At 40.7% G+C, this 27,330-nt stretch overlaps 2 protein-coding genes and 1 non-coding gene across 3 annotated transcripts; 1 reads left to right on the top strand and 2 right to left on the bottom strand.

Annotated features, from left to right (window-relative positions):
• Positions 1-22,050, bottom strand: MORN5 (MORN repeat containing 5). The gene is made up of 5 exons (XM_089492650.1): positions 22,004-22,050; positions 11,825-11,972; positions 10,527-10,638; positions 6,960-7,091; positions 1-95 (listed from the first exon to the last, which is right to left on the bottom strand). The coding sequence occupies exons 1-5, from the start codon at positions 22,048-22,050 to the stop codon at positions 1-3; spliced, it is 534 nt and encodes a 177-aa protein (XP_089348776.1).
• LOC149287617 (small nucleolar RNA SNORA35) lies at positions 14,427-14,556 on the bottom strand. Its single transcript, XR_016277467.1, has one exon. It is a non-coding gene; the product is annotated as a small nucleolar RNA SNORA35 (small nucleolar RNA).
• A 363-nt stretch (positions 22,051-22,413) lies between the features above and the next one.
• On the top strand, positions 22,414-26,959 carry LOC149287615 (NADH dehydrogenase [ubiquinone] 1 alpha subcomplex subunit 8-like). Its single transcript, XM_089492666.1, has 4 exons — positions 22,414-22,465; positions 22,831-22,994; positions 23,817-23,982; positions 26,822-26,959. Exons 1-4 carry the CDS (start codon positions 22,415-22,417, stop codon positions 26,957-26,959), a joined length of 519 nt encoding a protein of 172 aa, XP_089348792.1. The 5' UTR covers position 22,414.
• Positions 26,960-27,330: the final 371 nt, after the last annotated feature.

Raw genomic sequence — 27,330 nt, 5'->3', positions numbered from 1 at the left:
TCATGTCTGGGATCGTGGGTGTTTTGATTGATATCCTGCGATTTCATCCCATCCTTTCCGACATGTCTGAATAATCCACTCATGTTCATCATCATCTAGATTTAAAAAAGGCAAAGTTAACATTTATCTGAGACTACTACTAATATACAGTTATACTCCCTGAGAACATTCATACAATTAGTACAATTTGACTAAAAATTACAATCCAAAACATTATTGGAATGGTATTACGAATCACATTTTGCGAGGGAGAGGAATGTTGTTTTTCACGTATTTAAGTATGCATACTACAGGAAAATAGTAACCCATATGTATGCCAGAAAATAAAGAGTTACACTCTGTATATAATATTTCCAAGCTGAAAGGAACGATTGCTTCATAATTAAGGCAGTTCTGAATCTATTCGAATCTGCAGCTGCAACCTCTTCAACAGTAACCCATGAAACAAGACAAACTGGGATTATTATACTGAACAAGATTTAAAGCCCCTCCCTGATTGTTAGTAATTGGCAGCAATGGACTTAACAGCCACTTGACTATCCTTTTCACACTACCTGGCTGTGCAGCCAACAATTTGAATCACAAATGTATGTGCTTCTTAGCGCAGCTGCCTCCAGCCTCTAGCACTCTGCACTTCTTACTCTGTGCCCCATAACACTGGGACTAAACTATAAAAGGAAACTACATCAATATTAAAGATGCAATTAAACATAAGTATTGATTAGTGATCACAAATGTATGAATATAATTACTATTCTTCCAATAGCAACAATTTCCCTATGTAAATGCAGCTACCAGGACATTATCTTGGCACACATCTTTACACTTATAAATACAAATGGAATTTGAATGGATAATATAAATGAAATTCTGTCCACAATTACAATATACTCACTTTAACATGTAAACTAAACATATAAAATACACAATATACTTAGTTACTATTAAGAAAAGTTTTTCGTAATGGAATCATAGTCACCGCTTTACTATCTATTAACCACATAGTATTTACTAAATAGTTTATTTGTAGACTACATAGGTAGTGTTTTTTATATCATGTACATTTTATATCTTTACTGCACAAAACACTTAATGTGCTATATAGGGAACAAGTCACCTTTAAGGACGTCCCTGCTCCTAAAAATGTCCTCTCTTCTCTTTTATTATTGTACATTAACACATATTAGGTTCTGTTTAGAACTATTACAGGTGAGCTACTCTGCCACCAGAATTATACATAATATGCCTGCCTGTACAGGTGAAATGGCACAATAAAAAAACAAAATGCATCCACCAGGGGCGTACCTAGAGTATTTGGCACCTGGGGCGGATCTTGTATGTCACACTCCGCGCGCACACACACACACACACACAAACACTCTAAAACTGCATCGCTTCTATCGTTGGGCAAACATTGACAGGAGTACAGCATAACTGTTATCTTTATATATATATAGGGATGCACCAAAATGAAAATTCTGGACCAAAACCGAAAATTCAGGATTCACTTGGCCAAAACCGAACATGACCCCCCCCACCTTTATATAAAAGTAATACACTAAAATTGGACAAAAAAATAAATAACATTAATATATATGCATAATTGTTAACAGCAACCACACTCCTATCATGCCCAGGCATACCCAGATTCCAGCATGCACTGGCTGACTTAGCATGACTGTGATTGTTTAAAAGCAATCACCCTCCTATGATGCCCAGGTTCTAGCATGTACTGGTTGCCTGTGCATGATAGGAATGTGATTGCTGTTAGCAATCATATATATACATTAATATTGTTATTTAATTTTTCTATCCAGTTTTACTTACTTAAAAAAAGTGTGGTTAAAAATCAACAATATTTTATATATATATATAATTGCTAACAGCAATCACACTCCTATCATGCCCAGGCAGCCAGTACATGTAGGAACCTGGGTATGGTAGAAGTGAGATTACAGCCTCCCTTTGCCATGCTACCTCCCCACACACACACTTACACATCCATGCTATCACACACACACTCATTTATAAAGATTTATTCACAAACATTTATTCTCTCATTCATATACTCATATTCATGCAATGTCTGGTATAGTATACCTTTTCTCTGTCAGTGTCAATTTTCCACCTCCTCTTCGTTCTTCCTCTTGGCTCTTTTTCATCTGTCTCCTTCCGGTGCAGTGATCGCAGAAGGCGGTGGGCGCAACTTCAGTGTTTTTACCGGGATATGACAGCAAATCCCGACGCACACCATCAGTTGCCGCACGCATCGGACGGGAGCAGGATCAGAGGTCTGCATTAACAGACCTCCCGGTCCCTAGATTGGCTTTAAACCAGTTAGAGAGAGATACTTGATCTCCCCAACCGAGCCTGCTCCTCTAGCGTCGGACATTACTGTCCGTCTCTGGAGGGGTGCTGGCATGGTGGCACCCCCCCGATGAGCGGCACCCGGGGCGGACTGCAGCCCCTCCCCTCGCTAGGTACGCTAATGGCATCCACCTGCCCACCTCCCTCACAATTTTAGTGAAATAAACTGTAAGCTTACAACCGGGGCCTTCTCTACATTATGCATCTGGCTTACACTGTCTGTCAATTTGAGTCTGTTGCATTTCATGTGCCATGTTTCTGGAGGGAGGTGAATGCCTTTTATATTATTTTTTTTTATTATTATTATGTCATTTGAAAACAGTTTTGTGACTCTCCTCACTTGTCTGTGAAATCAATGGAACCAAAGACAAAAGTTTTCACGTTTTCTTACAAAAGCAAATTGAATTAATGGATATTAAAAACATTTATTGTGACATTTGTTGTGACTTGTGTTACCTATGGTAAACTCCCATCTACCTCAAGGTTACATAGTTTTGTAAATCTATTCCAAATGCGTCATAAAGGAGAATAGCATGTTTAATATCTTAGATCACAGATCACCGAGACCAACACTAGCCCTTTTCTTTTCATCTTTCATTCCATGTTTGTGTCCCCCTTTCTGAATCCAATGGGTAAGTTGAGCTTGGCCTGCATATAGCCTGGAGAGCCAGGTCAAGGATATTAGTTAGATTTCACAATATCGGGGCTGGCTCTAATACTTCTAATGAGTTAAATCACACACTAATATATCTCTTAAGGTAGCCCTGACTATATGTATCACCACAGTAGTTTAAAAAATTATATTTCAAATTAAATAATGATGTTGGAATAATATAGATCCTACTGACATTATGATTCAACACACATAAACCTTTTAAAACAGTTCATATTAAGACACAAAATGTATTCAGGTAACAGAAGTCATCATAGGAAAAAAATAATATTCTTTTGTTTTCATGAGGAATTGACTTCCATATGACCTTTAACACCAACAACCATTTACCCGGTTCTGAGAAAACAAGCCACGTCTGAACTCTTCTGTGATAGACATCCTTCAGGGGCACTCCCAGATCGCAGCGCAACTTCTGTTAAACCTGTCTTGCTAAGACACTGCTATACAGGACTTCCTGAATGTTTCCTACCATCTGCTTTAGATGCTGTCATGGACTGGTCTGCAGCCTTGGTGTTTTCCTGCTCCTTCCTGCCCACCCTACAGAGTAGCTGTTCTGGAAGGGTTCCCTGTCATTCCAAATTCTTTCCTGATTTTCTTTTGCGTACTGCATACTTTTTGGTTTTTTATTCTTCCGTTACTTCATGGCCCTGTGCCATACAAGAGTTTCTCCTAGGAGTGGCAGATTCTTCTTATGTTTAGGACTACCACTTGATAGACCACATTTATCAGTGTTTAGCGTGCAGATTCACAGCAATACCACTATATAGATAAATCTTCTTACAACAATATTTTATTCCTTGGCGACTTTGGTATTTAGGGGTACCAAGCAATTTAGCATAACCTTATTTTAACACAAGTGGTTGAAATGCAACAATGCAATAAACCTCTCCCTTTTGTCCTCTGACGAGGGACGCAGAAATCTATTGCAGCTAAAACATATAGCAAGTTTATTTAAGCTTATATAAATGTTTGATGCTAAATAAATAATATCATATGCAGGTTTCATGGCATATTTGCCTAAATGTATGCCTGTTTTGGAGAAGTGTCTGTCATCCAAACTTTTCATTGATTTTTTTACTTCTCAGTGAAACTGTTAAACGCACAGTAGATTAAGCTTTTACAAAAATTTTAGTTTTATAATAAAAAAGAAAAATATTTGTTTAATGATTGCACAAAGATTAAGCATTAGGTGTTATGTAATTATATTTTAAGACAGGAAAGGAGAATTTCAATTTATTACTGAATTGTCACACAAATTCTGTTTAGCTGAATGTTCTTACTAGCATGGACAGGATATCTTAAAAACAAATGCAAAAACACAAAGTTCAAAGCATATGCAAGGATATGGGATGGCTGGGTGTTCCCTCTATATTGTTAATCATTACAAGTTCCTTTGTTTTTAGAAAGCATGCCGCTTATCTCATTTGATATTATATTCTCTGCATACCAGAAGAATTGGATGAAAGCCATATAAAGCTATCAAGTGATGTTATAAGAGTGTCAGGCAGGATAGCAAGATAACTTGTAGCAGATATAATCTGTCCTTATCATTTTGAGACACCAGACACCTTTAACAATCCCCAAATCTCCCAATAGACACATTAGGAAGCAGCAACATAATTTCAGACAAGAAATTGATCACTCTCCAGTTAAACTGTTGTTTTCTTTCATGGCATTATGTGTAATACTGATGCTCATTCTGTAGACCTGTATAGCGTATAGTGTGTGTTCACATATCTAAGACTAAATATACTCTCACCATAAGCAGCAAAATTACTATTGCAAAATAGAGTATAAGAGCAGATTACAATATGTTGGCCCACTTAGCCATTTCCACCAGAAACCAGAACATTATGTTCCATGTTCCATGCTTGAGACAGCAATGTCCCCGTGTCGCTCTCTTTGAACTTCAGGGTATATTATCTTGTCCTAGTCACCCTACGTCTTCAGTTAACTAATGAAGTTTTATTTTTTCTATCATATCTATGCGATCAGTTCTCCTTTTCAAATGATATGTACTCAAGGTTTACAGTCTTTCTTGATATGTATGACAAAGCATGCATTTTCCAGTTTCTTTGTACTTTTTTATTCTCACATTGTGAGTTTTTTGGCACTCACAAAATTATTGCATTGGCACAAAGGGGCTTTCCACAGCTACACCAAGCAGATAAATGTTTTTAAGCCACAAAAATACCCCAGCACATGAGAACGCAAATGCTAATGCACAAGGTCTATCAACCAACTTGTCTCAAGGGTTGACATTTTTTATGACCATATATTCAGTGATAATTTTCATTATGAGTGGCCAATTTAAGCATGTGTTTTATTGCTAAGACTTACTATATGCTAACATAGCAGCCCGCAACGTACGTATTCTATGGTCCTGCAATAAAAGTATACTGTTAATATATACTTAATGCTTGCTTCCTATCACTAAGAATTTTCTTGGCTTTGACAAGTTATATGTAACATGCTCTTGAATCAATCGTCAGATTCGGTAAGTGCAGCCTGTGGCGCAATGACTGTTCACAGAGAATTGTTCCTGCTAAGATGAAAAGTGTCAGGAGAGGGGCTAATAAGGTTTGCTGCAGAAACCAGGTTCAATTGAATAATTGCAGCAAACTGGTCTGCAATTAAATTCAGTCTAAAGTCCCCTCTCATGTGCGGCAGATAAAAGTCTCACAGTTTAATCCACATTTAAAACACATGCTTAACAGGGAAATATAACAATTTTAGAAAAGTGGTGAATTATTTAGCTTCCCCTCCTCTAAATAAAGTAAACTACTTTCTATTATGTGGCTATACATTGTCCCAGAGATATGCAACTCTGAATTGTACCACTGGTAAAGAAGATGTCTAATTGTATTAGGAAAGCTATAGGTGGAATTTAGACTATAGGATTGGGTGGAGACTAAATGATACATGAGTTTGCTTTATTAGCATGTCTATAATTGGTCTCCAACACAAGAACAGATAGGGCATTTGGCACTGTTAATTATGAATAGATAAGCTTTATATTTGTAAGTTGGTTGAAGTAAGGCTCAATACAGTCCAAAAGTATAAAATGTCCCAAGGCATTTGTCTAGCTTGTTTAGTCCTGGGGAGGCAAGTCCTGGTGATATACAGCAGGGAATGTGTTATCCATAAACAGAACGACAAAATACATTATCAAATGTATAAACTCTCTGATTTTGACTTGGAGTTTGTGGGGGACGCGCTCCGGGTCAGTGTCCTCTTTCCTCTTTCAGAGGGAGTATAACTGGCCGCACCCACCCCACCTCCTGCTCGCCACCTACCTAAGGCTAACTGGATTCTATGGCTAGCCCTGGTTCTATGTGTTTCTAACCCTGCCCCATGTAGAGCTAGCCATGTGCGGATGTGGGCCTATCTAGCCTTGCATGGGGTGAGGTTAAAAAACGCATAGGAGCCAGTATTTGTAAAACCAAACCTTATTTAAACTATAATGATATTATTCTCTGTATAATAATTTGCAGGAAGACATGCCAGTAACTTATGAATTCTATAGAATGTTTATTTCAAAATGCTTTTTATGTGGTTATGGTGATGCATACCATACTCAAGAAATCTGTTCTGCATAGTAATTCAATTACATTCTTTGTTGGTCATGCACAGATTGAGGACATGGTGATTTTTTTATGTTTAGGATCTCCTTCCTTCATAACAGAATGACCAGTTTCATACACTGCTAACCTGCATTACTTTACCCTTTACCCCTACTGATCCCTTTGAGTCATTTATTTCCACTAATCGATGCCACCTAGTTTTCTTCATGTAGTATGCAAGCAACTGGCTTATCATGGGCAAAAATAATGAACATAACCACCCTCAAATATAGTTAAAACAAAATCAGATATTTTTAACCCTTTGTTTAGGTAGCTTTATAAACTTATATACATACCAGCATTTCTCAAGAATCTGTTCTGATAGTCATTTACAACTCGGCTGACTGGGTCATAGAATCCATCACCACAATCATAACAGCCTTCTGGGATTTGTCTTGGAGGATCTAAATTTGTAAGTTGGGAACGGCCTAATAAAAGTAAAAAAATAAACATAATGAAATGTGCATGTAACAGAGCGTGATTGATTTAAAACATGTTTGCACATTGCACAGGATAAAAATACACATACCCTGACATTAACATTGAAAATAATTTTTTCTAAGATCTCATAATGCACTGAAAGCACCAATGTATTTGTTATAAACAGGACTATATCAAAGACCACAAGCAATTAAAAAAGGCAAATGATAATCATTAAAGCAGGCTCTGGGTCACTTCCACATACTAAGCATTTTCTATCTTAATCTGAACAGATTTTAATTGACTATTCAAATCAATTTAACATTGCTATTAGCAAAGGAGGAAAAAAATAAGGATAAGTAAGGGCTAACCTGCACAGCTGTTATTATATAGAATATATGCTATGCATCTCAGTTAATCATTCAGGAAGACTTATTGTGCTTGTGTCAGTCAGTGAATAGTGAAATCTAGATAACCTGTGTGTAGTTTTTTTTTTTATCTATGGGGACTAATAATGCAATTTTGCAAAAATAAAATAGCATTTATTGGACAAAATAGTGTTCCCCACTAAATGCCTGCCATTGTTTATAGACAAAAGCCTTTACAAAACTTGATTACTTTATATTCCAGTTCAAAGTACATAACTGTGATTAACCATATTAACCATGGTGGTCAAAATAATACATGTAATAACATGTACATTACGTATTCTTTAGCCCAAAATCCTTAAAAGGGGAACTTACATCATTTTTATTAATAGTATCAGATTCAAAGTACATTTTTAAAAACATTGTGCTGCTTTCTTTTTTAGCAGTTCTAGTTTTTGTCATAAGATAGTGTTTTAAGTTTGCTGCATATTAGCTGTTTGTATGTGTTCTAGCTCTATTATAGTAGCCCAATCTTATCATACTGTGGTAAACAATGCCATGGCTCATTCTTAATCAATTGGACATTCTGACTAATGAAAGTCTATGTCGGAACAGCCTTCACAGCATTGCCATAAAGACTGAGCAGGGAAATTCACCCAAAATATAACTGGCAACAATGGCAGTTGTTCATGGGACATCCCTATTACTACGTACATAGCTGGATCGAAATGGCTATACTGACTGCCATGTATCACATAAATAGAGGCTCTATGAGCCAACCAGTTGCCATCCTAATCCTTCCCAGAATGAAAGTATGCACAAGACCTCTATTAAAGAGAAAAGCCGCATGCTTACTTTCAAGTTGGCTTAATAAAACAAAACACAACTAGTTGGGGCTCACTTGTGGACATTTTCTAACTTTATCTTGTTTTGTTTTATTTAGGTATGATTATGAATATGTAACGCTGAACCTCCTTCAATCAACACAAAAAATCACAGCCTGGCTAAGCAGGTTAAACCAAACCTCTTCAGTCAATCAGATGAAAGTAATGGAATACTTAGGTCTAATTATGCTAAAACTAGGAGCAAATAAGTCCAGATCTGCTTGATATGAAGTAAAATTGATGTAAAACAAATACAACTGTTACACATGTACAGATTATCTTTATATTCATGTTACAACTGTTTTGCAAACATATGAAAGTAGTAATTAAATATGCTCAAATATTATATACATGTGTATGCAATAACAAATATAATAACAACTGAAAAAGGGACCTCTGAATAAGTAAAAAAGGAGACATTAGGAATAAAGATATCAAACAGCTTAACTTAATAGCATCATCATCATCAATTCAAGTAATGGTTCCTGGTGTTGGAAATGCATGTTAGAAGTGTTAGCCTTGTTTCATTCATTTGAAAAATTAAATATGACACTCCAGGCATCATATGCACTTTAATGCATATAATAGCTGAATGTCTTCTTTAAATCAGCTGAGCACATTGTCTCCATACCAGTGCACAAGCACATTGTGCTCACCACCAAGCTACATAAGCTACAGTGCTGGTTCAGGCACTTTAATATGCCTAATATGCATTCTTCATTGGTGGGGCTGTATAGGATACTGGACTGTCCATGTATTTGTTTTCTGGGCAGCAGAATTCCGCCAGGGGTCATGAACCTTGCAAGTTTCGTTTGTTAACAACCCTTGCAATGCTGGCTATATAGGGACACTCCGAGTGCTAAATGCATTTTGAGCTTCTACAAATTTCTAGATGTGGTTGCTCAAAATGTAACTCTAATGTTTCAACTTAAAATATGTTGTTTGTCTATACACTCCACTGAATCACAGAATTTAATTGTAGCATTTTTAGCACTTGTCTACTGTCTATGCTTCAGGATTTGACTTTAGACACATAATTGAATCCCAAACCATACATATTTACCTCACTGTGTCAGGCCCAAGCTATCTCAGAGAAGGCACACATAAGGGCTTTAATTCCACGATTAAGCTAAAAAAAAACACAAGATATACACACTGCCATAGGTAACCTCTCTGTTCTTCTGGTGTAGCTGTTTTTGAGGGCTAAACTCCTATTCCCCTTCTAATCATTTAGGTTGAAGGTGATGACAGTTTTTCGTTCACAGGATTGGTCCAATTTTTAAATTCAAAATATTAAAATTTGCATATATATTTTTATATTACATATTTGCTAGATTATAAGACAAGGTTTTTTCAGAGCAAATGCTGGTGAATGTGACACAAGGGATTCTGGAGCATGAGAAACAAGTCTAGGGATGCATCGGTAAGTCGGGGGGGGGGGCATAAAGCATATCAGGGGTAAAGTGGCATATAGGGGGGAAAATGGCATATCAGGGAGGCAGAGTGGCATATCGGGGGTATAAGGAATATCTGGTAGGCAGAGTGGCATATAGGGGGGTATAATGCATATCTGGGGGGCAGAGTGGCATATCAGGGGGCAGATGTGCATAACTGGGGGGGCAGGTTGGCAAATAAAAGGAAATAAAAAGTAAAAATGCATTTTTCTCAATCATAGTTTTATTAAATATGAAAAAGTTTACATGTGAGTTAATATTTACTAATAAAACTATACTATTTTCGTATAGGGTAGTCTTGTATTCAGGCTTTTTTTCTAAATTAATATTCAAATTCATCTTATAATCAGGGTCATCTTATAATCATGCAAATACGGTATTTTTTTATTATTATTTACATTATTTTATTAGGCAGGGGCACTGCCTAAAAGCAGCAATTGGACGTTACTTTTAGGTTTTTTATATAGTTGGAAGCGGTGCTGGTTAGTCAGTGACGAATCAGCAGCTTTCTTTTTTCTTTAGATGACACCTTCATAGTTAACTGTAAATGTGAAGTCAAACTGCTGACTCTAAGCTGCAGAAATATTTTGCATAAGTTGCCAACTACATATGGCAAAGGTGGTTGGCACTAAAAAAGTAAATATCTCCAAACAAGCTGATGTCAAACCAAAAAAGCTACAGGTAGTTTTAATACTTGAATTTAGGAATGCAAGTGACCCAGCAACAATTAAATATACCTGCAGGTTTAAGTCCTGAGCTGATTTCAGTATAAAACCTCCTGTCATAGCCATCACAGTAATGCCATTTCTCTTCTTCATACTGCAGTCCATCTGCAAATGTATATTTCCCCTGTAAAAGTAAACATAATGCAAAAAAATGGATAGAATGTATTCACAGACAGGGGACAACTTCTTCTAATTCAATAAAAGCCTTATTTTGTGGATAGATAAACAAAGGGGGCACTAGCAGTATGCTGACTTGCTAGCATATATGAATCAATGCTAAATCTCAAACATGTTAAGGTTGATAATGTCAGCAATGTGCACTTAAATAGAGATTAGTTGGTTTACTTTCATAGAAGAATGGTACTAGTAAAGACACAAAGAGTAACATGAAATGAAGCTTCTTAGTATTTCACAGGCTGTATTTGACTGTTTGGGGGTTATATATGAACAGGGCCGGCCCAAGGCAAAATGCCGCCTGGGGCAAATTTTAAAATGCTGCGCCCCCCCTTTATCTACCCTTCCTCTCCCTCCGTCCCTCCCCATTATCTACCCTTCCTCTCCCTCCGTGTCCCCCCCCCTTGTACTTACCTTTCAGCAATCCTGCGGCGAGTCTCCCTGTTCGGTCTCGGTGCCGGCTTGTAATGCTGAGCACCGGAAATCTTCCGGCACTCAGCATTACAAGCCGGCACCGAGACCGAACAGGGAGACTCGCCGCAGAGGAGAGAGAGAGGGGCGCCGAGCGGGTACTGACAGCTTGGTAAGCGAAAACCACTCGGCGCCCCCTCTCTCTTTTGCTTTTTTTAAAAAAAAAAAGGGCTTGGGGCGGCAAAGTGCCGCCCCTTCAAAAGTGCCGCCTGGAGCGGTTGCCCCACTTGGCTCCATTGTCGGGCCGGCCCTGTATATGAAGTGGGATTCCAAAGCAAAGTAGTATCACCATTGCAAAAAACATAATGTTCTTGACGTTTGCTCCAGTGAAAAGACTTTGATGAAACATAAAAATTGATTTTTTTATACATAACCATACCCAGTGCTGTTGTAATTGCAGTTTAATCACTAATTACATTTTAAACACTTGCTATGCAGGATAAAATGTATATGTATAAATGAACATACTGAATGACTTTCTGATGATTCATGTGATTGAGTAAAAAACTATTAATTAAGTTCGGTACTATTTTTTGCCGATCTTGACTTTCTAGAGTAATTAATAACATTGTGACTTTCATGTAAGCTTTACATCTGGGTAAAAACAAAAATAAGCTAAAATAAAGGCCTTTACATATCATGGCCACAGCTATAGTAATTTGTACCTCATATGCAACGCCACAGTACCACGAAGCTTCATATTTGCTTCCATTGGGAAAATACAAAGTTCCTTGTCCATGGAACATTCCATCTTTCATGTCACCCTCATAACGGGTTTCCGTTGGCAGAATGTACTCGCCTTTGCCCTCCAACCTAAAAGGGAAGATGTTTCTGATAAAATTATCTGCAACATATTGGAGGCTGTGGATGCCCACTATTTATAGGCCTGCACACAGCACCTAATACAGTCACGTAGAAATAGTTACAGAGTATGTATGAACACTGTATGACTATATACAGCTGAGCCTGCCATTACGTCAAAGTACCCCAAGTTTGGAAAGACCAATCTAATTCTTCATGGCTATTTTCTTGGATTTCTGCCAAATCAATGAGATTGCATTGTGGTTTAACCCACAAGAGACTCTCAAGCAATTTAAACCGGACACCGTTAATGAGGCACCTGAGTGGAAAGATGGGCTTGCAATATATAGCCATCTAGTGTGATGGAATCCCCAATATTCATGCATTGGGTAGGTGTTTTTTTAATGGTATGCACTGGTTATGTGCTGAATTTTTGCTTTGTTTTATATATTTATTGGTCATTATTCTGACAGCAACCCAGGAATCTGAACTTGGCAAAGCATCGTACTTGGTGGAATCTCCATTTGATTGAGGTGAAGGAAACATCAATAGCTATTAGTAAAGGTACAGTCCTGCTGTTGTATGATCTTTAATACATCTCCTGGTTGGCAATGTGCACTACATTCACTGCCAGATAATATGGACAAAGGTATTGGGGCACCTGACCATTACACCCACAGAGACTTTTTATGGCATTACATTCTAAATACATAAACAATAATATGTAGTTGGTCTCCCCTTTAGCTATAACAGCTTCCACTTTTCTGGGAAGGCTTTCCGCAAGATTTTGTTTCTGTGGGATTTTTTGCCCATTTATCCAGTAGAGCACTTGCAAGGTCAGGTACAGATGTTAGATGAGAAGGCCTTGTTCGCAATCTCCGTTCCTGTTCATCCCACAGGTGTTCAATGGGGTTGAGGTTAGGGCTCTGTGTGGGCCAGTCAAGTTCTTCCACACCAAACTCATCCAATCATATCTTTATGGACCTCACTTTGTGGACTGGGGCACAGTCATGCTGGAATTGAAAAGGGCCTTCCCCAAACTGTTCCCACAAAGTTGGGAGCATTACAATAGTCTAAAATGTCTTTGTATGCTGTAGAATTAACATTACTTTTTAACCACTAGCCTTCCTCCACCAAAGTAGTAGACACTATGCATTCCATTAAGTAGCGTTCTCCTGGAACCTGCCATGCCCAGATTCGTACATCAGACTTCCAGATGGTGAAGGCTGATTGAGAACACATTTTCACTGCTCCAGAGTTCAGTTGAGGTGTGCTTTACACCACTCTAGCCGACACATGGCATTGTGATCTTCAGCTTGTGTGCAGCTGCCCAGCCATGGAAACCCATTTCATGAAGCTCCTGCCATACAGCGCTTGTGCTGTTTCCAGTGGCAGTTTGGAACTCTGTAGTGAGTGATGCTACAGAGGACAGATTTATGTTAAAACTGTTGCTGCTACTAGACAGTTGCACTTCCAAAAAAAAGCACTCACAGTGGAGCGAGGCAGATTTAGCAAGGCAGAATTGTCACAAACTGACTTCTGGCAAAGGTGACATCCTATGACACTGCCATGTTTAAAGTCAATGAGCACTACAGTAGGACCCATTCTACTGCCAATGTTTGTAAATGGAGATAGCATGTCTATATGCTTGATTTTATGCACCTGTTAGCAATGGATGTGGCTTAACCCCTTCGTGACAAAGGCTGATTCTATTTTATCGTTTCTGCGGTGTTTCTGTTTAGCTGTAATTTTCTCTTAACCCATTTACTGAACCCACACAAGTTATATATTGTTTTTTTCAGGACAAGAAGGGCTTTCTTCAGACACCATAAATATGACGAAAAATTTAAAAAATAAACACATTTTCTCACTTTTATTTGAAAAATCTTTTATTCATCATAAAAAACTACTGAAAAAACCCGCTAAATAGATTCTACTATTTGTCCCGAGTTTAGAAATACCCAATGTTTTTATGTTTTTTTGTTTTCTTCTACACGTTATGGGGCAATAAGTACAAGTAGCGTTTTGCTAATTCAAAACCATTTTTCTCTGAATCTGGTAATTTTGTCTCCATGTGGTATTTGGGGCATCTTTGAAGCCAGCAAATTAAATTTACCCCACCAAACCATATATTTTTAAAAAATTAGACACCCCAGGGTATTTTAGATGCTGATAGTTTAACCCTTTCCATGCACTAATCCTACCACCAACCCTAGTCAAAGTTTGGGATAGTAATTGTTTTTGGTGTTTTTTTCACACACTTTGTACTTCAGGTGTGAAATTACAGCTCCTGGTACATGTCACTGTCCCACAACACCCCGATATGTGTTCAGCAACATCTCCTGAGTACATTGATACCCCACATGCATGGGTTTGTCAGACTGTTTGGGGGCAAAAGGGCCACATTTGGAACATGAGCAATTCAGTTTTTCAACTAGGAAGTTTTACATCTGGGTAAAGAAAAATGCTTGTACCCAACTATCAGTAGGGACAGGTTACAAGAAAGCCTGGCCTATCTCCAAGAAGGGATTTGATCTAGCACCTTAAGCGGTCCCTCATGCCACGGAATAGACACAGAGGTCACTTGTCAGTGCAAATAAAAACGCTTAAAAAATGGTGGAGCAAATAAAAGCTAAAAAACAGTAAATGTAACAAAAAATTAAAAAAAAAAAAAATACAAAAATGGAGCAGGAACAAAAAAAAAAAAAAAAACGGGAAACTGTGTGATACAACTTGAAGCAGTCACCGACACAGAGTGCAGGTTTTCCAGGGCAATCTGGACTTTCTTTGCCCCCTGCTGTAGCATACCCTGCATCTCTTTTGGGGATTCTGCTTCTTTGCTGTAGGGGGGATTTTAAAAATAAAATGGGTAGCCCCAATCCTGCTGGTTCCCATCACCACTTGGGGACCAGGTGCATCACGGTACAAGATACTTGAAATTACTTGGAGCTGAAACTGCAAAAAAGACAGTTTCAGCCCAGTGTCTGCTTTTTTGTGCAACAAAAAAGCGTTATAGGTTGCAATTTGCATTAGGTAAATTGCAACCTTCTTGTACCAGGCCTTTGTCTTCCTCATAATGAGGTAGGGCTGTAGGAGTTGATCTGACAGTTCAACTCCACCCATGTTCTTATTATAGGCCCTGATGTACACTGGCTTTCTAGTGACCCCAGCTCTGCCACGGACAGAAACCTCCACGGTTCTCTCATCGTGGATGGTGGTCAGCATGCACACCTCTTTTCTGTCCCTGAACTTCAATGCCAAAAGCTCCTCTTGACGTAGAGCTGAGGTCTCCCCCTTTCCTAGCCGGGTTCGTGCCAGGTGTTGTGGGAAACCCAAGCGGTTCTTTTTTTAGTACCGCAAGCTACTGTATCGAAACAATACAGCAGCTTGAACAAAGGGACGCTTGTGTAGAAGTTATCTACATACAAGTGGCAGCCTTTGTTCATAAGGGGGAATATTAAGTCCCAAACAATCTTGGCACTGGTGCCCAGATGTTCTGGGCAACCTGGAGGGTCAAGGTAGCTATCCTTACCCTCGTATACCCGGAAGGCATGAGTATACCCTGTCTCGCTCTCGCAGAGCTTATACACCTTCACTCCATACCTAGAGCGCTTGGAAGGAATATACTGCTTGAATCCCAGCCTTGCTTTATATTTCATCAGGGATTCATCCACGCAGATATTCTTTCCAGGTGTATAAACCTCTGGAAACCTGGCAGCGAGATGGCTAATCAGGGGGTGGATTTTGTAGAGCCTATCAAACTGGGGGTGCTTCTTAGGGGGGCACAGGCTGTTGTCATTAAAATGCATGAAATGAAGAATCATTTCATACCTTTGCCTAGTTATAGTCTGGGCATAAATGGGGGGTACTAAGGATGGGGCTGGTGCTCCAGTAGGAGCGGATGGAGGGCTTTTTTATAATGCCCATTAACATTGTGAGTGCCCAGAATTTAAGAAATTCTGGCACATCAATGGGAGTCCATGGCTGTTTTGCCCAAAAAGAATTAGGGCTAGCTGGGCATAAAGGTTAGTTTGTGTGACAATGTCTCCCAACACATCATCTCCCAAAAAAACCTGCACAAATTGCAGTGGAGTGAATCCTGTAACATCAATATTGATGCCAGGAATTCCAGAAAAAGGAGGGATAGCTGGCTTGTACTTATTAGGCGCTACCCATGCCTCTGGTGCACTGCCACGACTACGTGTGGCAGGCCTCCTAACAGCCACAGATACATCACTAGATGTATCTGTGAACTGACCAACGTCAAAATCTGACGCTGTATCAGTGGCCTCAGAATCTGTGGCCAAAACGGCATACGCCTCCTCAGCCGTATACCTGCGCTGCATGGTTACAATTGCAGCAAAAATAGTGGGGAAGGAAAGGGTTAATGGCTCTAATAAAAATAAAAACATTTAATAAAAAAAAAGAACCCCAAAAACAATTGCCACTGTGCAAGATCACTGTTTATGCAGTGATCAATGGCAATGAAGGGGTTAATATTGAATGGGTGGCTCTTATAAGAGCCTTTGGATCAATATACATATATTTTATTTTATTCAGAATACCTGTCACACACCGATCTGTCTCTCTCCCTCACTAGAAGCAAGTGAAGGAGGGAGGCAGATCCAATACTGGTCAAAGGCAATGTTTAGAAAACATTGCCTTTGATTTATCAAATCATGATCACTCTTATGAGTGATCTGACCACTAGGGGTGTTATTCACTGGATGTCCATGACATCCAGCAACACCCCCCCCGATGATGACAGCAGGCTATGCCCCCCGGCTTGATGGGCGCCACCATCTTGAAACACCGCGTGTGTTTCGAAGACGCCGGTACCGGGAAGGTAAGTTAAGCATTTAGGAAGCGATCGCGAGTCGCTTCCTTTGCTAAACAGGTGTTACAAAGATGCCTCGCTACTGAGGGATCTTAGCAACACTAGCTAAGCAAAGGAAGCGACTCGCGATCGCTTCCTAAACCCGTTTTTCGGCGGCGGGCGCCGCCATGTTTGAAAGACATGCAGTCTTTCAAACATGCTTTTTTATTCGCACCTAGGAGCGATCATGGGGGGGGGCAGAATGGTTTTTTTGGTGTTGCTCAATGCCTCGATGTCGAGGCATTAGAGCAACACCGTTTGAGTGAAAAAAAAAAAAAAAAAAAAAAAAAAAAAAAATCGATCACGGATGGATTTTTTTACCCGTTTTAAAAAATGACGGTCCTGGCACATCATTTGTCGTTAACGACATGTTTTTCCGTGACGTGCCCGGACCGGCAATTGTCATCAAGGGGTTAAACACCTAAATTCAATAATTAGGAGGGGAATCCCAATACTTTTGTCCATATAGTGTATCTCCAGGTGACAAAGTCCCTCATAGCCTCCTCCCCTACTCCCATATCTGTTCAATGACCCATCCTGGGTCACAAGATTGTATACGTAATGCAGTAATTATAAGTGGTGCCACTATAGATTCAGAAGATTGCAGAGATAGAAGTACCACTTTTACAGTGGATGGGGAATTGTGGTCTACTTCCTCCCACATGCCACTGTACCAGTCTACCAGGAAGAGAGAAGTTCCCCCAGAGGCTAGGTCCCAACCTGTGCTGACTTTCAGAAGTTCCGGGGTTTGTTCTGTTTTAAAATGGTAACCTGGTGCCATGTGTCCTTAAGAGGCAGTCAGTATATGATAGAGACGTACTTAGAAACCACAGAGCCCATGTGCGAAAAATTCCCTTGGGGCCCCCAACTTCACCAAGCAACATGCCCACCAGTGCCACCTTTGCCCCCAGCTTGCAAGTGCCACCTTTGCAACAAACAGCTTATCAATGCCATTTTAGCACACAACTTGTCTGTGCCATCTTTGTCCCCAAAACAGCTTGTCAATTGTCAGGTCCCCACCGCGGTACTCCCCTCTTTCCACCGCCGCATCCACCTTCCAGCACGCGCCGCAGACATGGTGATGCACAAAGAGGGGCCCGGCGTAGTGGATCCACTTGCTCTTGGGTGATGGAGGTGCCGCGATCTCCTTCCCTGCACCACGGTCCTCAGCATAGGAGAAGGGAGAGAAACATGGTTTCTCACTCTCCTCCCTGCACCGATCACACTGTTATCTCTATGCAAGTCCCCACAGACGTGCATTGAGATCGCAGCGTCTACAGCAGTGACGCAACCCGGAAGGGAATGCGCGATCGGGCAGTTTAAAATGTAAAAGCTTTCCGGTTTTCATGCTGTCAGGGGGGAGTCCTGATCTCCCGTGCAGCGGCAGGGATGTAACTGGTAGAAGGACCGGTACATCCATAGGGGATTCTTGGGATGCGGACTGATGGATTCACCGCGTACGAATTCCCTGGTCAAGGTGCAGGTTCTGGGGCTGGAGAACAGGAACACAGCTGGCAGGGCTGAAGGTAGGAGCAGGTAGGAGCAGGTACAAAGCAGGATCAGGTACAGGGCCAGAGCAACACAGTCCCATCACTTCAATGCAAAGGCCCTGACTGAAGGGCAGAGCAGGATGAAATAGGCAGGCTCAGTCCAGTCAACGAGGCTCAGCTGGTTGCACTGATTAGGTCTGGGTGAGAAGGGTTACACCCAGGTAAGCAGAGGCAGCTGGTCTGCTTGTTAGCCTACAGGGTACTGTCAGGGCCGGCCTTAGGGGTATGCGACCTGTGCGGCCGCACAGGGCGCCATGGCAACAGGGGCGCCTGCCCGGGACTTTTTTTTTTTTACTTTATTTAACATCCTCCATATTAAATAAAGTTTTTTTAACTTTATTTAACATGGAGGATGTTAAATAAAGTTAAAACAAACAAAAAAAACGATGTTTCAATTTAAGTCCTGGGTAGGGGCACCGAGTGGTCACTCGTGAAGTTTGGCAGCAACCGCTCGGCGCCCCTCACTCTCCGTGACTTCGTCGCGGTGCCGGCGTTTCATGCTGAGCGCCGGAATTTTTCTGCGCACCGCGGCAGATCGGGAAGATGGACGCCTCCCGCTCCCACTGCAGGACTCCGGCAACGAGGTAAGTAAGGAGAGGGAGAAGGGGGCAGTGAGAAGAGGCGGGGGGGCAGTGAGAAGGGGATGGGGGACGCCAGAGGAGTAGTCCGCACAGGGCGCCAGAACACTTAAGGTCGGCTCTGGGTACTGTGTACACATAGGAGGCCTCTAGGGGCTGCCGCTGATATGACACAAAGTAAAATAAATAAAGAGTCCTGTCTCATAACATTCAACGGGCACACAAAATGTTATGTGAAAGCCAACTGTCATATTAACGATATGCTGATGGTAAAAGAGAAATACCATCCGAGTACAAAATAGAAAACTGGGTCACAAGTACATCGGCCCTTTCTACGTTAAGAAACTGATCTCTCCTGTGGTGGTCAAGCTTGATCTTCCTGATCAGTACAAGATACTTCAGTACAAGTTCATTCCCGAACCCAAATATGAAGTGCAGGAGATCCTGGACTTGTGTATAAGAAGAACCCTTGAATATCTCATACAGTAGAAGGGATATGGCCCAGAGGAAAGAACATGGGAATCCGCCACCGATGTCCATGCTCCTGGACTGATTGGTCGTTTCCATCTCCAGCACCCGGACAGACCGGGTACTACATGCCTCCGGAGGCGGCATCCTAGGATGGGGGTACTGTCAGGTCCCCGCCGAGGTACTCACCTCCTTCCCGTGCCGCGTCCTCCTTCCAACACGTGCTGCCAACATGGCGACACACGAGGAGGGGTCCGGCGTACTGGATCCACTTGCTCCCGCGTGATGGCGGTGCAGCAATCTCCTACCCTACACCGTGGTCCTCAGGATGGCTGGAACACGAGGGCAGGGCCGTCCCAACAGAGACAGAGAACTTGTTCCGTTTCTCGCACGCCCTCTAGCGGCGCAAACCAGACGTCTTCTTAAAGGAACTGTAGGCGGCCTTTCTGTGCCATTTTAGCCCCACCACTTACCTGCAGGACTGGTGGGTCTCTACTCCTCTGTGCTGTATGCAGACTGATCCAGCATGCAGGAAGTGGATGTCAGTGAGACACAGTGCCCACAGAGAAAATGTGATAGATCATGCGATCACATAATCTCTACACTAGACTTGTGCATTCCAATAAACCATTACACTTCATAACGGCACAGGTCATGTGACAATCATTCAACCTAGTCCCTAAACTTAATTTTTTGTTACCAAATAAATTGTCATTTCTGAACAATAAAACTTCATGTGTGTTATTAATAAGGACACAGCACACTCACATATAACACATTCACACTCATACTTACACTAACAGACTTCCACACTCCAAATGGGCCCTGTGTGTTTTACAAAACTGGCACTGATCTGAGTGGATTATAATTTAGTTTATAACAAATGTTATCTCTTATTAGCAAGAAGTATGCAACATTATACATGGCCAGCAGAAGCTCCTTGGGCTTGGACCTTCATAACTCTCCTTGTCAGTATGTGGGGATTGTAGCACAGCGCAGAGAGACACCTGATAGACTGGTAATTACAAGTAGATGCAAAACCAGGTAATGGTACATCAGCAAAGGTTTATTACACTGAGCAGAAGCAGGCAGCAGTGAAAAAACAATACCGTACAGCAATCTGGGGTATGGGGTAGGAGAGAATCAGCAAAGTCCATAGAATCCAAAATAAGTATCATGTAACAAAGTATGGGAAATCCAAGACGGAACTTGCACAAGCACTGATTGAACAGTACTGGGGGTTTAAGTAGTTCTCCCCCCAGACCCTAGAGACGCTCCTCTCCCAATAAGACCCTATTAGTGTTAACCTGTCTGTCACCACTTGTTCCCACCTTTGGTCCATCCCCCTCCCTTGGAGCTTCATCATCGGGCCGCAGGACACCCCCCCCCAGCAGCAAGGCGTTGGCACTCACCCTTAAAGGTGCGGGGCTTACTAGAGGCCTAGTACGCGTCCGGTGTTGTCCCCACTGGGAGAAGACCTCCTGGTCGACACTCCTGCAAACTCTCTTTTTAGTGAATAAACCCCTAAGTATTTCAGAAACAGGTGTATGCTATGGTAAGACATTTTAGTAAATTCATGTTTAATACAACAGAACCTACAGATATGATGATGCCATTCAAGTACACCTAAGTGTCCTATCTGGCTTTCTACAGTTTAACCTTACCACCACTGACAACTGGATAAGTATCCCTTTTCTCCACACGATGTTCCTCCACTAGTAGCTCATCATTTTACCGGGTATGAATCATATATGTTTTATGTATATTTGTATAAAAACAGAGGAAGATGTGTTTACAAATTAAATTGTGCAAATCAAACACATTAGTATTATTTTTAATGCTTTACATAATTAAACGAATAGCTATTGGTTAGGCTCAAAACTACAAGACTAAGTAATGACCTTCTCTTTTATCCATGCCTCTAACCACATCCCCGAAATTCTCTCTACTTGCATTTTTTTTTAAAGGTGAGAGGTAATTAGGCAATCAGATGTTTTCATTTTTGCTCATGGGTCATAGGAAGACTACACCTGATGAAGCCAGATTCAATCTCAGCACTGGGGAATAAAATTACACAAATGTGGTTGGTGTATTTATTTCAGGTGCTGCCCTGGCCTTTCTCAGGGCAGTGCCCCCCAGCAGACCCGTGTGGCCACTGTAGCATATCCGGTACTCTGATCTTAAAGTCATACAGTGCATTTTACTGCAAGTGCATCGTGGAGGTTGTGTTAGCCATTGAGCAGTGGTGGACCAGAGGGCTTCGAAGCCCAAGAGGGCCCCCCGGCCAAAATACTTCACTGGATTCAGTTATGGTTTTATCTCAGATATGACATTAATTTTTTAATTTAGCTAAAACTGGGTAATTTGTTAATTTGCCTTATAATGTCCTATGACATGATGTTGTCAATCTAACTGTCTTAGAGCCATTGTAATAAAATTACAATTATAAATCCTGGATATTTTTTCATTATTTTATAATATTAGAGTCAGTGGTTTCGGGCAGCTATTCTTTGTTAGCATACATTATAACACTCTCTAGCCATTGTGGCGCTCACTTTATACAAGTAATACCTCCCATTCCGGTAATCCCCACGGTACTTGCTGCCTGTGTACTCCATCCCGTTACAGACCACGAAAAGACGTTACTATAACAAACGCAACATGAAGAAGTGGACGCGTTACTATGACAATCGACGGTCACCTGATAGCAGCTACCAATGATTAGCCGAAAGAACAGTAGAGCATTTCAGCTCTATATAGGAATACGTTGCTGCCTCCGAAGAATCAAAACTGTCGCTAGTAAGTATGTAGCGGGTAGTAAGAAGCCTTAATGCCATAAATCTCCCACTTTGTCACAGAAACTATAATTTCAGGGGATGACGTTGCGGGAGACGTACGGGGGCGTCTTGACGTATTTGCGTACCAGATATGGCGTCATTCGCGCATGCGCTGTAAGCTGACCTTCCGGGGACAGAGGCAGCCATGCCTGGAACTGTAGAATTACCTACATCTGAGGACCTGACAGTCCGGGAGGTATACGTCTTGATGAGAGCTTTACATATATAAATAAAGTACATGAATACGTTAGCTTTATGTATGCGCTAGAAATCTGTCTATGTGTTCCGACGTATGTACACTGCCGTTATTGTATATGCAAAATAATGTTGCTGCATTTTTTTTCTTTATGAATAAATACATATAATGCGTGCTTGTAAGAATGTTTGTAATATATCTTAAGCATTCTGCAGTGGGTGGCAGTTAATGTTTGCAGGTATGCACCTGTAACATAGCCCATTGTCTTATTAGCACTGCCGAGTGAAACGTTTTGTGTGCCAGACGTTACAAAATCCCTATCAAATCCGTCTTGTTTTCTTGTCATTTTGCCCCAAACTATGCAGCTCAATGTTAGCTCTGCTGTCCTGAAGGCTGCAGCTCATCACTATGGATCCCAATGTGACAAGCCCAATAAAGAGTTCATGTTATGTCGTTGGGAAGAGAAGGATCCCAGGAAATGTCTGAAGGAGGGAAAACAAGTAAATGAATGTGCGCTGGAGTTTTTTAGGTACTAACATCCAAAACTGCTCAGTCCGTGTAAGATCTGCATTGTCCAGAGACTTCACTTTCTCCTGTCAGTAATTTATTATCATCTTTATATAGCGCCAACCATTTACTCAGCGCTTCTTACAATGCGTATATTCAGGGGAAATAACAAAGCTAGAGTTGACAGACCGATACAATAGGTAAAGCCGGCCCTGCTCATAAGTTTACACTACATGTTATACTCAGATTTGTTTGACTTGATAAGTGTAACAGCTCATGCATTGTCGATTCTTCCGCTGGTACAGAACCCAGGGGTTAGCAGACTTTGTGACATGATTTGGGGAACCCGTAATGGAGAGAGACCTAGTCATACACCTACCGAATATCGAGTTCCTACTATTGACAGAAGGTGGGCATATCTCTCAGTTCTCCCCATTACATATTTACATTTAGCTTGGTTTTAAGGCCCAGTTACAACACATTAATACAATGAATACAATATGATATTCAACAGGGTGTGGGCATGTCTGTGGTATATTGATGGCAACTCTGTATTGTATTTGTGTATAAACTATGCTAAAATATCATGGGTTTCTTAATAGCCTAATAGACTTTTTTTTGACAGTGGTTGCTATTGCAACTACTATTCATTAACAAGTCTTTAAACTTATCCAACTCTTAAATGAGTATAGGTTAGTTAAGTCACTGCATGGAGGAACGTAGGCTTTCAGAACCTTTATCCAATGTATTTAATTGTAAAAACAAAACCTTTATGGTCGCAAACTTCGTAACTGTTGTTGTGCTGGTGTTAATACATCAATTTACAATTTTGCTTCTATTTTAGGAAAATTAAGACTCATTGCGCTGAACCATTCACTGAATATTGGACCTGTATTGACTATACTAACTTGCTAGAACTCCGCCGTTGTCGCAAACAACAACACGCATTTGATAACTGTGTCCTAGACAAGCTGGGGTGGGTGAGACCGGATTTGGGAGATCTGTCTAAGGTGAGATTATTAACTTTCTGTATTTTATGATTTAAAAATCAAGCCTTAACATTTAAAAGGCCACTGGAGTCCTATTTTCAGGTAAAATTACCAATGTCCACTTTGCATAGTTTCCAGTGCAGTTTTACAATCTGATACATAATTTTTACACCAACTAGTCTCTATCATTGAGAATTTTAAAAAGGTGGGAAACTTGCTTTTGTAGCAAATTTCCTACCCCCTCCCTTTTGTGTTATAGATAATATAGATAGTAGTAACTGGCCTTCTCTATATTAAATGGTTGATTTTAGTTCTATAACACAAGCAGATTATACAGTGTGGTATGTGAAGTTATATGATGTATGACATCTAAACAGAGGGTTTGGTTCTCACTAAAGGTTACAGTCCACAAATTCTTTCATGTGGGCCTGGATCCATCTTCATATATATTTATGGATCCTAACTGTACATGCATGCGTGCAAACATACATAAGCGCACACATGTTGTCAATGTAATGTAAAAGTTGTGCTATTTTACTTAGCATTTCTTTCACAAGAAAACAAAAAAACTTATGTTCAACAACATCCCATGAGTAGAAACGGATAGGTTTTATAAGGTAGCCAAAGGCCTTTTTTTTTTAAATGTCCTCGCTAACGCAAAAACCATAGGAGGTACTATTATGACATCTGGAGCATGTTTTAGGGTATTATGTAGTAGTATGCCCTGTGTCACAACGGAGTTAAAAGAATGCATATTAAAGTGCTTACAAGTACTTTAACATTCATTCATCAGTGATGGGGCACTGAGCTGTTAATGGCAGTGCTGATAAATCTATGCTTGGTCAGTGAAATCCTTTCCATCATAGACTTTTATTAGTTAATGCATGGGTGATGGCTGAGCCATTTTGGTACCACCAGGCAGTATGATAAGGTGTGAGGGCGTTTATCTCACAGACTGGGCTTAGATAAGAGTTGGAACACATACATATGACCATACCTGGGAACTTCTGGGCTCCGGCTACCTGGAGCCTTCCCTTGCGGGACGCGGGCAGGACTGCCCACTGACGTCGGCGGGCACCACCCCCATTTAAAGAAAAAATGGGCAGGGAGTGGGGCGGAGGTTTCGTGTCTTGAACCGGATAAGCAGTGCTCACCCGGTAGTCTCCGGGTCAAACCCGGAGAGTTCCCAGGCATGCATAGGACTAATATGCAGCTGTCTGAAAACATATTATGTAAAGAGCATTTAAAAAAAAAAAAAAAGCAGGATTAGCATAGAGTAACTTTAGTAAGGGCAGTGGAGTGTTGAGGGTGGAAATCAGACTGAAGAGGGTCAAGTAAGGACTTGGAATCAAGTTAATTGTGTATAAACAGTAATTTCAATAAGCTTGAAATTAAGAAGAAGTAGATAAATGGGATGGTAATAGGACAAATTAATCATGTCCAGGGAGGGCTTTTTCAAGATAGGAGTTATGGTAGCATGCGTGAAGGAGGATGGGACAGATCCAGTAGAGAGGGAGAGGTTGAAGATATGAACAATGGCAGTGCTGATAAATCTATGCTTGGTCAGTGAAATCCTTTCCATCATAGACTTTTATTAGTTAATGCATGGGTGATGGCTGAGCCATTTTGGTACCACCAGGCAGTATGATAAGGCGTGAGGGCGTTTATCTCACAGACTGGGCTTAGATAAGAGTTGGAACACATACATATGACCATACCTGGGAACTTCTGGGCTCCGGCTACCTGGAGCCTTCCCTTGCGGGACGCGGGCAGGACTGCCCACTGACGTCGGCGGGCACCACCCCCATTTAAAGAAAAAATGGGCAGGGAGTGGGGCGGAGGTTTCGTGTCTTGAACCGGATAAGCAGTGCTCACCCGGTAGTCTCCGGGTCAAACCCGGAGAGTTCCCAGGCATGCATAGGACTAATATGCAGCTGTCTGAAAACATATTATGTAAAGAGCATTTAAAAAAAAAAAAAAAAAAAAAAGCAGGATTAGCATAGAGTAACTTTAGTAAGGGCAGTGGAGTGTTGAGGGTGGAAATCAGACTGAAGAGGGTCAAGTAAGGACTTGGAATCAAGTTAATTGTGTATAAACAGTAATTTCAATAAGCTTGAAATTAAGAAGAAGTAGATAAATGGGATGGTAATAGGACAAATGAATCATGTCCAGGGAGGGCTTTTTCAAGATAGGAGTTATGGTAGCATGCGTGAAGGAGGATGGGACAGATCCAGTAGAGAGGGAGAGGTTGAAGATATGAACAAGAGTAGATGAAAGATTGGGTAAGATGAGAAGGGATCGGGTCAGTGGGACTATGTACTCTATACTAAATGTAGCTGTAAAAGCCTAACTGCGGTAACACTAATGAATTTCATTTCCTACAGTGTTGCAGCATATTATACTCGGCAACAATATACGCACCTAAGGTCTCGATAAGAATGTAGGGAACCACAAGCTGGGATTCCAAAGCTTCACCTCAATGTGCCCTAGCCTATGTAATAGATAAATGCTCTGTGTTTCCTTAATCACAGAAACACACATGTTCTTTTCTATCCTTTATACCTGCGTGGTAGGGAGGGAAACTGAAATACTTTTAAGATAGTACGTATTTTAATATTACATTATATTTTATTAAAAGGTATGTTTTATATCTGTTTTATTAACTATACTACAGTTTTTGTAGTCATTTTTAATCAGGAGGGTTATCCCCTTAGTGTTTTATTTAGGGGCTTACATCTGCAACAATAATTAAAGTAATATTGAACACTACCTAGGAAATTCTGGTCTCTTTTACAAATAGAATGTAGTATAGTATGTTGATATTGAATAATCATTTAACACGTGTTATTACATTCATTAGGTCACAAAGGTGAAAACAGACAGACCTCTCCCAGAAAACATCTACCACTCAAGACCAAGACCTGAGCCAAACCCTGCCATTGAAGCAGAGCTAAAACCTTCCAAACTTGGGAGCAGGCTTTTCTTCTGGACTTGGTAGAAGAAAGGGTGCAGTGTTTCACCCCCTGATGAGTATCTATTCTGGTCTGCTTGCCTCTGACTAGATTATTATATTTGTGAAAAATAAATAAAATAAAAATATTAATGGCTTTTCTTTTTTTCTGATCACGATTTTTGGATAACGTGTACATTTATTTTTGTCTAAAAATTTTTTTTCCCTTTCTGGAGAATCTAACTGGGGTTGACCTTTAATGCCTTGCTAAGCTAGTGGAGTGCTAGCCTGTAAATTTGCAGTTTAGTAAACATACCCCAGTTTACAGTGCCGGGAATCTGTCTTTGCAAATTTTGCCTGTTGTGAATGCAGTGGATGCAGTTGAAATTAAGACGTTCAGGACAAGAACTATAGGTGTG

Source organism: Sceloporus occidentalis, unplaced genomic scaffold, assembly GCF_023333645.1.
Source record: "Sceloporus occidentalis isolate IW3139 unplaced genomic scaffold, rSceOcc1.0.p SCAF_58, whole genome shotgun sequence".
Classification (NCBI taxonomy): Eukaryota; Metazoa; Chordata; class Lepidosauria; order Squamata; family Phrynosomatidae; genus Sceloporus; species Sceloporus occidentalis.
This window is presented reverse-complemented; position numbering and strand designations above follow the sequence as displayed.

Coding starts and splice junctions, on each gene's coding strand:
- MORN5 (XM_089492650.1), bottom strand. CDS start 22,050: ATGGAGTACACAGGCAGCAAGTACCGTGGGGATTACCGGAATGGGAG. Junction 11,973..22,003: donor GGGGATTACCGGAATGGGAG/GTATTACTTGTA, acceptor CTTCCCTTTTAG/GTTGGAGGGCAAAGGCGAGT. Junction 96..6,959: donor CAGATTCTTGAGAAATGCTG/GTATGTATATAA, acceptor TTTTAAATCTAG/ATGATGATGAACATGAGTGG.
- LOC149287615 (XM_089492666.1), top strand. CDS start 22,415: ATGCCTGGAACTGTAGAATTACCTACATCTGAGGACCTGACAGTCCGG. Junction 22,466..22,830: donor AGGACCTGACAGTCCGGGAG/GTATACGTCTTG, acceptor CAAACTATGCAG/CTCAATGTTAGCTCTGCTGT. Junction 22,995..23,816: donor TGTGCGCTGGAGTTTTTTAG/GTACTAACATCC, acceptor CTTCTATTTTAG/GAAAATTAAGACTCATTGCG.